Genomic DNA, 13,866 nt, shown 5'->3' on the forward strand with positions numbered 1-13,866 from the left:
TCATTTGCACTGATAATCACACTAGGTGAACCGTGGTTCACTCGCTTAAATCCATCCAGATGATAAAAGCGATCCTCTCCGGCTTTCCTCTGGCCTTTGTGGTCGTCTACAAAGGTGATATGGGACTCTGGACTCAGGAGAGGAGTCGCCCTGCTCGATCTAAGAGGTCCACGAGCCACAAATCAGCTCCTGCTCCGGCTGATAAAAGAAGCGCTGGGATGGATCGGAATGTGGTGGGTGATAGTATTGCCATGTCAAAGGCCATGAGACTCCAAAAAATCTAGACTGACTAAAGAGTTAATCTGTGAGCAAACTCCCCCCTGAGGGAAACCAGAGCTGGAACAAGTTAACGAACACCATCAGGCGGAGGGCAAAATATCCTAAAAAAAAGCCTTGCTTCCAGTGCTGGTGAAAAAAAGTGTGCATTATCTAAGTGTGTGTACATGTGTGTAAGGCCCATCTGTGTGTGTGTGTGTGTGTGTGTGTGTGTGTGTGTGTGTGTGTGTGTGTGTGTGTGTGTGTGTGTGTGTGTGTGTGTGTGTGTGTGTGTGTGTGTGTGTGTGTGTGTGTGTGTGTGTGTGGAGCTATTACACTGCGTCCATTCATCCTTTGTGGGCCGAGAGAGGAGCTTCATTTTACTGACCTTTTCAATCTGGCCTTCAGAAGAGAGTTATGACAACAGCGAGCTCTGTGTTCCTCGGCACAATAACACTCATCGAAGATGGGATGCAAACAAACAAACAATAACTCTTACCGCGGGCTCGGGCACTTCCAGTCGCAAATAGGCAAGGCGAAACAAACCCAATGAGGTATTCTAAGTAAGCGGGAACGGCACATTGATGTGCAAGGAACGTTGAGCGCGCTATGGCTCAGGTGAGAAAATTGGCCTCAGGGTAATAAAGCTGTCTGTAGATTATTTCTTCCAATTTATGAATTCATTTGATAGCCGTTAGCATGCCACACTGAGCGAGGTGATGCTTTCAAATGTCTCGTTATGTCCGAGCAGCAGCCCAAAACCAAAAGATATTCAATTTACAGTCGTATAAAACGGAGAAAGGCAGTATCTCTCGCCAAAATGAATGAATGTACGGGATTTGTTTCTTGATTAATGACTGAACTGAGGGATTTCAGAGCGTGTGAGATGGACGGAGAGAGAGAGATGTCAGAGACAGAGAGTGTACTTGTTGTTTAGCCGATGTCAGCCCATCTGTTGTCCACAAAAAGAAAATCTGCAAGCGGCAGAACAAAGACAGAGATGAAGAGCGAGAGAGAGAAAGAGGACATTGCGTGTTTCCCGGTGACCGTGTGTTTGTGCGAGTGTGCATGTGTTAGCCTATAAACCCCGGGGGAATCATCCTGTACCTGCTAACATGGAGACGCCTGAACTAAGCTGACTGCAGCCAACATGGGAGTCTGGGCGGCTCTAATGCACACAGACACACATTCAGATGCACCAGGTGGCAGACGGACAGACAGACAGATTTATAATAAATAGAGTCTGATGGAGCTGATGTGTAAAAAGCCAGAGCCCCGAGCACAGCTCCAAACCACAGCGAGGCTCCTGCGAGGGCCAGGCTGCAACACAAGACGCAGGAAAAGAAACACACTCTTCCTCCCCGCCCCTGTTTTTTGCCAAAACCCCAATCAGAGAGCACGGCCGACCACAGAGAAAAATGCAGCTGATTACATCCTAATACACACAAAGCCAGCAGCTGACGCACATATACAAACACACACACACACACACACACACTGATTACATCCTCTCTGCTGCTCCTCTCTCCTCATCCCTGGTATCGGTTACACGGTGAAGCCACACTGATCGGGGATCAGTGTTTTTTGGCGCAGGGCGGTGAAGGAGTTCGGGAGCTTAACCTCTAGCCCGAGAGCGAGGAGAAGCCGGGGCTCCGGACCCCCGTGCCCCCATGCACAAATAAACAGCTACAACACAAAAATGTCTGGCAGACTCGAAACAATTTCCTGAAGGATCTGTCACTGTGCGGGAGAGATGGGGGGAGGAGGAAGATGGGGGGGGGTGTAAGATCTGAGGAGGAGAGAAAATAGGTGGAATGGCAAGGCGCAGGGAGAGGGAGATTAAGTTGCAGGAGAAAAAAGGGAGAGAGGAATGGAAAGAGGGAACGAAATTGAACCTGTGGGTTTGGAACGGGAGGTAAAATTGTTCCATCACCCCAGAATCATCAACTCGCCAAACACAACACGTATTTATTTTAAAACACGAAGCTTTCCTTTCAGGATAATGTCAATCCATCTTGGTACAAGCTCTGACAACACACATGAGTTTGGGACAGCTGCAGAATATATCCTGAGCTCAGTCAAGCTAAATTCTCTTGAATGTGCATTAACAATTGCATCCAGCAGCTTCTATTACGCTGAGGGAAGACGTGTGAGAGAGCATTGTGCTGCTTTTTTTGTGTGAGAGCATCTACTTGCACTAGCAAGCTTATGAGTATATGTATATATATATATATATATATATTTCAATTTGCTTATGTGGCTTTGTGCTTATTTATGCCTGTGTGTTTGTGTGCGCACACGCCTCTTGTGTGTTTGCTGCTCCCGTTACTGTGTTTGTGCGCCTGTGGTCGCTCTGGAATGGAACATGGACATCTTGCCACCGAGCTGAATCCACAGAAACGGGCTTGGCCCCGGCCTGCAGAGCAGTATTTAGACTCTGTATTTATGCGTTGGACAACCACAGCAATCTCTATCACCGCCTTGTGATTCATGTTTGTTTGCTTTGCGCTGATTTGAATCCGTCAAGAAGCTCCTTTTTTATCTCCCCTAAAAACCTCTAGAATTGTTCACGCCATTGGCGCTTAGAGTTTCATCAGCCGCCCCTCGTTGTAGCTGACCAAGCATGCAGCGGTTTCCATAGCAAGGATGCAACATTAAAACTAACAACCTCTATAATTATACATCCATATTTCTCCGATGAGTTTGTGTAAACAAGCCCGGGCTCCAGCTCGGGGAGGCGGACTTCTTGGCAGGCCCCGGCTGAGGGTGCCACTGAATGGCTGTCGGAAAACAAAGCCATTTCAGAGTGTGCCTTGGAAAAGAGAAACCACTGTTCTAAAGGATGGTGGAGAGCGAGAGCGGGCTCCATCTGACAGACAGAGAGCTGTGATTTGAGCTTAGCTATTGGCTGGAGAAGAAAGACATTGAGAATATGTGTTGTTGGCAAAGTTGAGGCCAAACAACCTCAGACATCTCGGATGGTAAGGGAAATATGCAATTCCGGAGTGTTTTAGATTATAGTCTGCCGTTGTTTTATCCTGCTCTTATGTTTTTTTAACAGAGATTGTCCGAAATGGTTTACCTCTCAGACAACGATGTTCATGTTCTCTCTGTCCTACATTCACTTTTCCTAATCACCGTGGACTCCTAACATGCATCTTTCCAGCAGTCTTAAAAAATGTCTGCTCTCCTTTTGCCTGAAGCTATTTTTGGGTTTTGCAAAAACCACATGATGGTTTCTGCATAGCGGACCGAATTAAAGACAACAAGGAGGCTACTTTCGCAAACTGAAAAAGGCTCAGAGGGAAAAGAGTCTCTCTGCAAATTAGTTTGTGTTAAAATAAAATCAACAGTGTTGTTGTTTGGCAGAGTTGTTTCCGTGGTCTCTAGTGGTGTGTGCGTTGAGAGGACATCTAAGCTATCAGTTAACAAAAATGACTCGAACACAGGCTTCCCATTGCACCGACACACACGCACGCAGAATAATGGCAGGATGGAGCGAGGGAGGACATAGTGGGAGAGAGGGAGAAGTTGCACGCAGGATAAAATATTCTAATAAGATAAGCATGGAGCACAGCCGAGGAGGGATGAGTGTCTGCATTTGAAGATGCACGGAGCGGACTAATTGAGATGAATACATGAATATATCAGCTTCATCTAGCAGCGGCGGGTTCAGGCGTAACCAATGGTAACCATTCACTTGTACAGCCACGTGAGCGGCCCTCACTCTTAAAGAAAGTCCTCGTGTCCCCCCAGCCCACCCTCCACCCTCTCGACAACCCCCCCCCGACCCCTCTCTCTAAACAAACTCCTCTGTAATAAACGAAAGGCAATAACCAGCGACAATAACGCTGCGCCTGCTAACCCTCTCTGAATGAAATATCCAAAGGAGAAGTAGCAGAGGCAGCCAGGATAGATTTGCAAAGCAAGCAGAAAGTCATATATTACACTGGCAGTCTAATAAACACTGTGCTATATTCCCCTCACCCTGGGGGGGGGGGTTAAATCTCCTTATCCCAGGCCATGCTGCTTCACCGGTGCTAACCTGACCTGTTAGCAGGGTTTACTTTGAAAATGAAAATCCGTAAAGGCTTACTGATTAGCTGCTTAAAACTCTAATCGGTAACATCAATGACAGCTACTCCAAGTCAATCCGCAACTCCCATTCTCAGAACAGTTTGCTTTGAATGCTAATTTTACTAATTGAAAAACACGACGCAGGCTGGAATAAAATGATTGCTAGCGCAGCGTTTACGCTATTTAACGGTGTGAATGAGGTTAGTATTATCTAGCATCATGAGGTGTAAAATGATAAACCTGATTCTTTTCAGACACTTTTTGGAGCTTTAATGCGTCATCTGGACTGATAGAAATGTTATCATTATTTCAGGATCTGAAAGCAATTCCTATGCTAAATTTGCGATAAATAAATAATACTTCCTTTGTCCACAATTGAGGCAAAAAGAAAATGTTGCAGTGTCTCTTGCTTGTAATTCAAATGTTTCAGCGAGATTTAACTGAGGGAGGCTACCAGATGGTAATAGTTATCGCTCGACAGAACAAAAAACATTTAATTGCGCGTTAGAAATGTGTGACTTATTTGCATCTCTATAACCTGACAATCAAATGGTTCGTCTTTTCAAAGGCGCCGCTGTCAAATGTGACTGCCCCTTTTTTCTGTATTTGCTGAGATTTAATTATGGTAATTTTATGTTAACTCAAAAAGATGACATTTAACACTTTTTTTTCTAATCAGATTACTGTTATTGCACTGCTACAAATCCAGTTATAAGGCTGTCAGTGTTCATATTTATTGGTGAGCAATCTTTCATTTGTACATTTGTGTTTGTGTGTCCCAGAGCTCACAAGCATTATTACTGAGATACCTGCGTGGGAGCGCACATATGTTGCAGCGTTTACATCCTCGCTGAAAAGTAGGGCAGGAGAGGATCTTGTGATCTCCTGCCCGATCAGGGATTTTAACCTTGACCTTTTACCCATCCAAGGGCACATATGGGAAAAGATTGTGATGTACTGTTAAGCAGAAGAACTTGCATAGTGGCCCAGTGGAGGTGGATTCCTTAGGGAGGTATTTGGATGGAGCGGGAAATAATGTGTAGGTTGTTGAGCAAAAAATAACAGCAATACCGAAGAGAGGCTACGCAAAAGGGCCTGAATGTTAACCTTATTACTGTCAGGTGAGCAACAAACAAGAAATCCCACAGCCTAAATGTCAGATATATTCCCAGGCATTGCTTTCCAATACCTGTTAACCACAAATGTTAAAAGAAGTCAGTAAATTAAAAAAGTTATAACCAATGAAGCCTAAAATAGAAGTTGGAGTTACCTGCAAAGTCAAAGAAATGGAGCGTCAAAGAATGAAAAGCAAAATGTGCAGTTTGCTGCGAGCGGGGCATCGTGTATTTCACTGAGGCAATCTTCTAAAAGGTAAGATAGCGTGTGCCTCGCTGCGGCAGTATTCTGGTGGGGAAGTCGGTGTGTGTCAGAGTCCATGACGGTACACTGAGATGGAGAGTGACAGCTGTCAGGAGGGATCAGGCTTACCCTGCCTGCTGCGCTGGAAACCAAGGGGAGAGGAGTGCTCGACGACAGGCCGCCTCTGTTTACCGCCTCGTGGTCATACCCTTATATAGAACAGAGACTCACCGGGCCGGATAACCACCGAAAACACATCTCCCAGCAGTCATGGTACATTATTTCAATGAGGAGCGAATGGGAGAGAAAATGGAAGCACTGTCTGTTTATGTGTGTTTGCTTTTCCCCTGGTTCTCTTTGTTCCTTGCTCTGTTGCTCATTATCTCCATTATGTTTATTCTCCTTAAAAGCCCCCATTCTAAAATATTTTCTGCGTCTAACCTCTAAACCTCACAAACAGCTCATATCCTGTGTTTAGACAGTGAAATACAACCAGTTTGTGCACTCACACACCAGTAGGGGGGGGGGGGTTGAGGAGACGTGTGTATGTATGCGTGTGTATGTATGCGTGTGTGTGTTCTTAAGGGGGTGGGGGGGGCATGTGCTGATGGACAGCACATGCTGGTGCTGGTCTGGGGTTTAGATCAGTGCAGGGTTATCATTACTGACCCCCCTGCTGTGTTTCCGCGACCCCTCATCCGTGAGTTTTGACCTCTTACCCCCCCACGACTCCTGTCAGAGCCTGAGAGACAGCGGGGCCGAGTGGACAGGACTACCCCCCCCCCCCCCCCCCGCGGTGACACTGACGCATGGGGACACACATGGGAGAAAAAACATATACACAAACACACACCATTTGTTGCTTACTTTACCCCACACCTTTTGTTGCCCTTTCCCCCCCATGGAAAGAGCAGCAGTAGGAGTGGGGGTGTGGGGGTGAGGGGGTGAGGGGTGATCAAGGGAGAAGACAAACGGAGCCGGAGTGGAGACATCGGGGGTGGACAAGAAAAAAAAGACAGTTGCAAGATTCAGAGGAATGTCCACTCCCTGTGCATCTTCTCCTCGTCTCAAAGCATGTCTGCCACGTTCGGCCGTTAATCAGGCCAGATAAGCCAGGTCTTTATAGGTGAGCAGATTTACACCGCTCTGCTGTCCGGCTGGACCGCATTCCCAATAGAGACGGTGGGATAACGCTCTCACATCTTCAAGGCGGAGATAAGCTGGCCTAAAGGAGCCTCAACACACAGACAAACACACACATCTACTGTACAGGAAAAGCAGGTAAAGTGTGTTCACTGCAGGTGCTCCCTGTCCCTCCTTTTTAGCTTTCTCCCTCACACACACACACACACACCAAACATGGCCATTGTCTCAGTGATAAATGAAGTGTGACATGGTGTATGCACAGGCCGCGGTGGAATAAATAAAGCAAGGCTCTTCCTGTTGCAAAGGACAACAACATTAACATAATACCAAGACGAATACTATATAAGATTACTGCTGACGCGAGAATGTTACAGTATATGAGCCTAATGATGATCCACCATCAGGCGGGATCCGGCACGGCCTCTCTCCCTCGAGAAGGATTTAAAACCACCTCTTGTTATGTGAGTTCATGGAGTGAAACACGGAGGAGTATTCTCAACACAGCAAAAAAACAAGAGTGTGGTACAAAAGCAAATGTGACCTTAGGTAAAGTCAATGTTTCCTCTTTGATGCACATGTCACTAATAGAGTTGGTTAAAATATTTATGATGTAATCAGGACACAATATGTGGAGCAGCCCCGCTAGCAGCCGGCTAGGAAAAACTTTGAGCAGACGCCGAGAATGCCGAAGGTGTTTTCCAAAGACATGTGGGTGTAATAAAGCTCAAAGAAATATTTCTTAAAGTCCACATGACATGTTGCCACAGGAGCGGCCCCCAAAATATCGTTGCTTGATAACATCACAAGCTTTATGCTTCCCCGCATTCTGGCTTTGAGGGAGACTTCGCAAATATCGCTTGAGCTGCGCCAGAACAAAAGGAGAAACATGTGCAAGATGTATTTTAGTGATAGAAAGAGGCTATTCTTTTGGTAAAGAAACATGAAGGATAAAAACATTCTGAAGCCAACATGAAGTTAAATGATGAAAAGTTAGTAGTGTTAATTACGCTTCATAAGAGAAGATGAGTGATGAATCCGTTTTCTTTCCGGCTTCCGACTCGATGCAGATTTTCAGTAGGCTTCAAGGCAGCGTGTTGCATGTTTGGATTAAGTTTAGAGATCGTATCTCAAAGTCACGATTATCTCTGATCATTTCAATGATGAAGTGAGGAATCAATTACAGATGTGGCACAACTCCCAACTGACAAATCCAACCCAACACATGTTAGGATTTAAGGAAAACTCAAGTCATTCCAGGAAATGTAGGAAATGACTAACTGAAGTAATAATTAGATAAGGCTCGAGTCACGTCTACAATAACATTGTCTTGTGCTTTATAAACGGAGCTATAGCATGTTAGCTTCTGCAGCTTCCGAGCTAACAAGATGGAGAATCTAAGCTTTGACCCCTCACATGAAATATAAGCGTTGTTCCGGCCCACTTGTGGGTTATAAATCCTATTAAAAAGACCAAAACCAACAATGTGTTGTTACCCCCGACTTCACTACTCTGTCAATGGCGGCCCCAAGCCCCTTTGTTCCTGCCTAAGACGTAAATCTTTAAAAATCGGTCACGCAAGAAATGCAGAGCTGATCTAAACCGCCATAATGGTGGGTGGACAGACTTTATTGAGGGGATGGAAAAAGACTTGGAAAAGTGGCCCCATATGAAAAACTGTCTTTATAAAAACAGATGGGAAGATAGGGACTTAAAATGGGGAAAGTACCAGATCTAAATCCCTGATGATAAATCATTTTGAATCATTCAAAATGTGTTTGTTTACTTTTAATATAAAATGCAACCGAGAGCTTTTGGTATCTATTTTAATAAAGATTAGACGATTCACTCGTTATCTTTTTATTTATTTTTTACTGTCATTTTCATATACATTTTCTATTTTATTAGCTTGAATTATTTTATAATTGTTAAAGCTTAGCGTTAATGCAATCAACATGTCACACAATATATTGCATCGATAAACACCATTTACATTTACAGGAAAACAAATGAATTATTATTCGTAATATTTTCATTTAATTGTTTTTCATATGGCATCAGCCATTTATATGAGGCTTTAACTTCTGAGGAAATGCTTGTTATTAGGATGAATGTGTTGTTGTTGTTCTGGCCTGTTTTGGGGATTTTCTAATAATTAGAATCATTATCCTTATCCATTACAGCAAGATATATCAGATTATATCACTGGGGTTGTGCCTACAACCTTTTTTCCATATATTATGCATGCATCATTTTGTAGTCGTGTGCTATGGGGGTTATAGACTTTATTTAACAACAAGATACTTGCAAAAACATTTCCTTGGTGACCTGACCAACGTGTGTGGTGTGGACTAAGTCCGTTTGAATGATTTAAACCTGGAAATCACTGAGACTCAGCTACTACCAAGTCCAGAGACTAACTGTTATCTCCACCAGCTTCTCCACAAACCCCTGCTGAACCTCCATCTATCGGTGACGTTCAGGCCAGGGAGGGAGAAAATAAGTACCAGAGCGTTCAAAATAATCTATGGTTATCTATAAGAGAGTCCATAAGAGACTCTGCTGTGACTCCAGCTCCACTGACCCCTCCTGCTGATCTGAGATCATTTCTGCAGCTGGATTCAAACTGAGCGGCCGACCTCCGGTCCACAGACCGCTGAGGAGTCCCCTCCATCTGACACCCCTTATATATAATGTCTCTATAAAATAAATACTTTAAAATGTAAAACAAATACATATTGTGGTCATGTGTAAACTGTGCTCCGCTGTGTAAAATATGAACATTTTAAAATATATTTTGTTTTATCCTCAAATTAATGCTCAGGTGTAAATGAAAAATGTTTACAATATAGTACCAGTTTTTTGACCTTACCTTTCTTTTCTTTAAATACTAAAATAGATACATTTTAATGTAAAAATAAAAATACCGGTTCATGTATATACTGTGCTCTACTGCTTAAAGTATTACGTTTTTATTCAAATATTGTTTTATAAATTATTGCTCAGGTGTAATTTAAACGTTTCAGTCTCAGGTTGTTTTGTGGTTTCTGTTTCTCTTTTTTACGACTTCTTCTATCTCTTCCTTTCTTTATCTACTTAGTGCAAATCCACTACTGCTACAGAATATTTATTTATCTGCAAAACTATGATTTAAAAAGCAAGTAAGTTAGAAATAATAAATAACTCACAGACAGTCTGAAAGTCTGGAAGGGAAGCGCACAATGTTTACACAAGACAAAATATTTAGTCTTTACTTCAGTTTATAGTTTTACCACAAATAAAAAATATTAAATTACAATTGAAGCTACAAACACAATGTTGCTTATGAAAATGTTTGCAAGTGTTATCAGAAACATATAATCATTGTAGTCAAAGTAAAAGACCTCATTGTGCAGAATGACCTCTTTTCAAGAATGACTTCTAGGACGTTTTTACACGTCTGTAATTTCCTTGCTATTTTCCAGGAAATGACTATATAATGTGTTACTAATTACAGGGGAAATGGGATGTTTCCTGAAAGAAAAGCTACATTATAATCCAAATACATATTTGTTTATAAGTCATTTATCATACGAAATGTTATCCTCCAAAGCTGTTTTTGCATTTCCAACTGACCCGCTGTAACGTGGCTCGCAGAAACCCACTAGAAATTCATTGGAATTCATTAAATAGGAGGTAAAAAAAGAACACTTTTTTTCCAAATAAAGAAAACCTAATTAGATGGGGAGAAAAATACTCAGTATTGTACTAAAGTAAGCTAGTGCTTGAGTAAATGTCAGTCAAGTGTGGTTTTGTATGCACAACTCCCTAAATGCCACTAATACTGTACCATAAGCGAGGCACGTCACCTCCATTTGTTGCATGGAGCTGCTGTACTGGCCATTAAAATACAGTTTACCGGGAAACTCCCAGGTGTGACCGCGTGTAACTGAGTGTGAAGCAGATTATTACTCTTCGCTTCTGTGGTTAAATGAAGGTTAAAGAGCTCAAAAGTGGCAATAAATCATCTTTTAAGACAAACTTACAGGTGATGTAGTAGTTGACGTTCTTCTTGAACTCCAGGCCCATGTAGTTGGGGCTGAACTCCTGGAACTTGATGGTGAACTTGATGTCCTTCTCGGGCTTGTTGCAGTTGACCAGGACATTGGGATCGAGGACTGTACTGCAGGTGTCCGCCTGCTCCCTCTTCACCAGGTACAGCTTGTAGAACTCGTACTCTCTGCCATCGTCCGCTTTGGGACAGATGATGTCCAGCTTGTCCCCGATGTCTGGGTATATCACAAGACCCTTACCCATCAGAAACCTGAGGGACGAAAACAAAGAAGATACTTTAGCAACACATATTTAAAGGAAGTCTGGAAAAGCAGCCACATGATTCAACAACAGTTTATACAGACTTAGTACTTTGAGCTATAGGAGTTATGGGTTTAGATTTGTCTGGCATTGGCTTTTAGGCCGTGCGTAGTTAATTCACCCCCTCTAAAACTACATGTAGCAGCTCGACATTGTTCAGCGCGAGTCGACAGAGCGTTTCACACAAATCCTCTAAAGTTTCTTTTCATACTTGGATCCGAATCAAAGCATACCAAAAGTTTGCGATGAGGGGAAACAAGATGGCCAAACACAAAATGGCTGCCGCAGAAGTGGCTACAGATAGGATTACACCCGGGGAATGCCTCTAAATCCTTTTTTCATATTTTTGGACTTCCACGTAAGACCTGTGCTTCTTGTACTTCAGAGGTCCGAGTTTCTGGAGGAAAACAAAGTGCGGGGGTCAACAGGAAGGTTAAGGCTTCCCGGTTCATCTTCCCTCCGCCATGATCCTCTACTGGAGGATTAAGATAATCCATCTGGCCTTACTGTACCTCTCCACCTCGCTCTCTGCTGCCAACTCAATCAGATCAGCTCTTGCTCTCTTTTATTCACAAAAGGTGGGGAAACAGGAGGAGACCCAGTGTGTGTGTGTGTGTGTGTGTGTGTGTGTGTGTGAACAGAGGGGGTGGAGGTTCACTGAGTACTTGCAGTGTGTTTGGGCAGTGGTGTGTATGTTTATGCCCATCTCCATGTGTGTGTGCGTGTGAGCGCCGGTCAGCAAAATGGGCTGGGGTTGCGGTCTGATGAGGGGGGTAGGGGTTGGGGGGCAGATGGGCTGAATCATTGTTCTGGACTTGTTTGAGGCTTAAAATGTCAACATGATTCAGCTCTGCTGTCCCAGTTAGCCAAGCACTAACCCAGACAGCCGGACTGACCACGGGTGTGTTTATGTACGGGTGTGTGTGTGTGTGTGTGTGTGTGTGTGTGTGTGTGTGTGTGTGTGTGTGTGTGTGTGTGTGTGTGTGTGTGTGTGTGTGTGTGTGTGTGTGTATTGTGGTCGCAGACAGCGAGCACAGCAGCAAGGCTATCTGCTAGATCTGCCCATGCCAGCGGATTTAAGCAGGATTTAGCCGCGTGCAATGCATTTGTTGTTCTTCCTGATCCCTCACGTTTTAACAAGACATCAGGGGCCGGGCCTCCCTCTGTCTCTCCCTTCTTCCTCACTCCGAGTGTAATCTCACCTTATCTACAGCCCCTCATTTCATCATCACACACATCATTTCACCACTAAATAACTGGCTCTTCAGACAGGCCCGGGGAAGGGAGGACTGTGAAAGAGACTGATAGGGGAGTGTGTAAGTGTAGAAGTGGGGGGGTTATGATCTCAATCCCTCCTGCACTGATGTTAAACACTGGCAATTGGCCAGCCATTGTAAGAAAAGATCATTTAGAAGAAGAAAAGAGTCCCATTTTCTGAAAAATACCCCCCATGAAAATGAACATGATTGGATTAAGGCCTTTTCAACAATCATGGCTATTCTTCTTTGACCGGGGCATTACCAAATATATGACTTGATTAAAAAAAGAGATAAATGCAACATGTAATACTCAAAACGATCAAAACCTGTCAATCAAACCCCACTTTTTTTCAGAGCAGTATGATGTCATTGAACATGCGCAGATAGGATCTCGTTGACGGGCTTGGGAGCGGGTGAGACGTTATTTACACACTATTGTCTGATGCCCGTGGGGGCGAGGGGAGGGGTTGCACTAATTCAAGGGCCGATAAGAGCGAGAATGCGGGGTCTGCTTTGTCCCACCCCTCCTCACCATTTGCTGGTTAGAGCAGCAACACTCTGCATGTGCTCACAGACGTGTGCATTAGCGTACATATGTTTTTCAGGCGTGTGCACGCCGCGAAACACGTGCGTGTGTCTATGAAGACACGGACACAATCAGCCTCTAATTGGATCTACAAGATGCATCAGTGAGGCATAAACAAGTTTCCATGGCAACATTAGGCTTTGTTGCTGACCACCCCCTCTACTCCCACCTTCTCTCTATTTCCCCCCAATCTCAGCCCCCCTCTATTTCTGCTCCCAAATCTCAATCCCTCTCGCTTTATCCTCATTCACCTCCTCAACATTTCCCTCATTCGGTTTTCTCTCATCACCCTCTTCATCCTCCCCCTCTCTCAGCACTCACAAAAACACCTACAGAAAAACAAGCGCGGGGGAAAAGAAAGAGCGGCAAACATCACAATTACACCTTGATTTGATTCACTCCACAAGTAGCTGTTTTCTATTTTCCGTTTCTTCGTAGGGAAGAAGTTGGCAAGTTTTTCTCCAAATGTTCCATTACTAGAGAATAAAACTGACTTAAAAGCTCAGCTCTCAAATGAAACAATGAGCCTCACGTCCAACTACCCAGTTTCACAAGCCATTTCTTTCTTTATCAAAGCGAGCTGCTACAATTTAGATGAATAATTAAGATTTCCAAAAATCTTAATATCATAATATCCCTGAAGGATTTAATCACAAGCCGGCCCCTGTCATTGATTCAATTTTCCGAGCCGGCCTCCTAGTCGACGGTTAGATAGCTATCCTAAGTGAATTCTCCGCTTCTGTTTCCCAGCCTTTGTTAACTGTCTGCTATAATGAGGCTCTGGCTGCTGTGGAGGTCTGGAAGCGCCATCGCAGATGGGAAAGAAGCAACATA

At 44.0% G+C, this 13,866-nt stretch overlaps 1 protein-coding gene across 1 annotated transcript in view; it reads right to left on the bottom strand.

Annotated features, from left to right (window-relative positions):
- The window catches only part of efnb1 (ephrin-B1), a 60,226-nt gene that overhangs the window by 24,768 nt on the left and 21,592 nt on the right, over positions 1–13,866 (bottom strand). Inside the window, exon 2 of the mRNA XM_034223181.1 lies at positions 10,860–11,137. Within this exon, the coding sequence (XP_034079072.1) occupies positions 10,860–11,137 (278 nt within the window). The remainder of the gene's footprint in view (positions 1–10,859; positions 11,138–13,866) is intronic.

The sequence above is a fragment of the Gymnodraco acuticeps genome, unplaced genomic scaffold, assembly GCF_902827175.1.
Source record: "Gymnodraco acuticeps unplaced genomic scaffold, fGymAcu1.1, whole genome shotgun sequence".
In the NCBI taxonomy this organism is placed as follows: Eukaryota; Metazoa; Chordata; class Actinopteri; order Perciformes; family Bathydraconidae; genus Gymnodraco; species Gymnodraco acuticeps.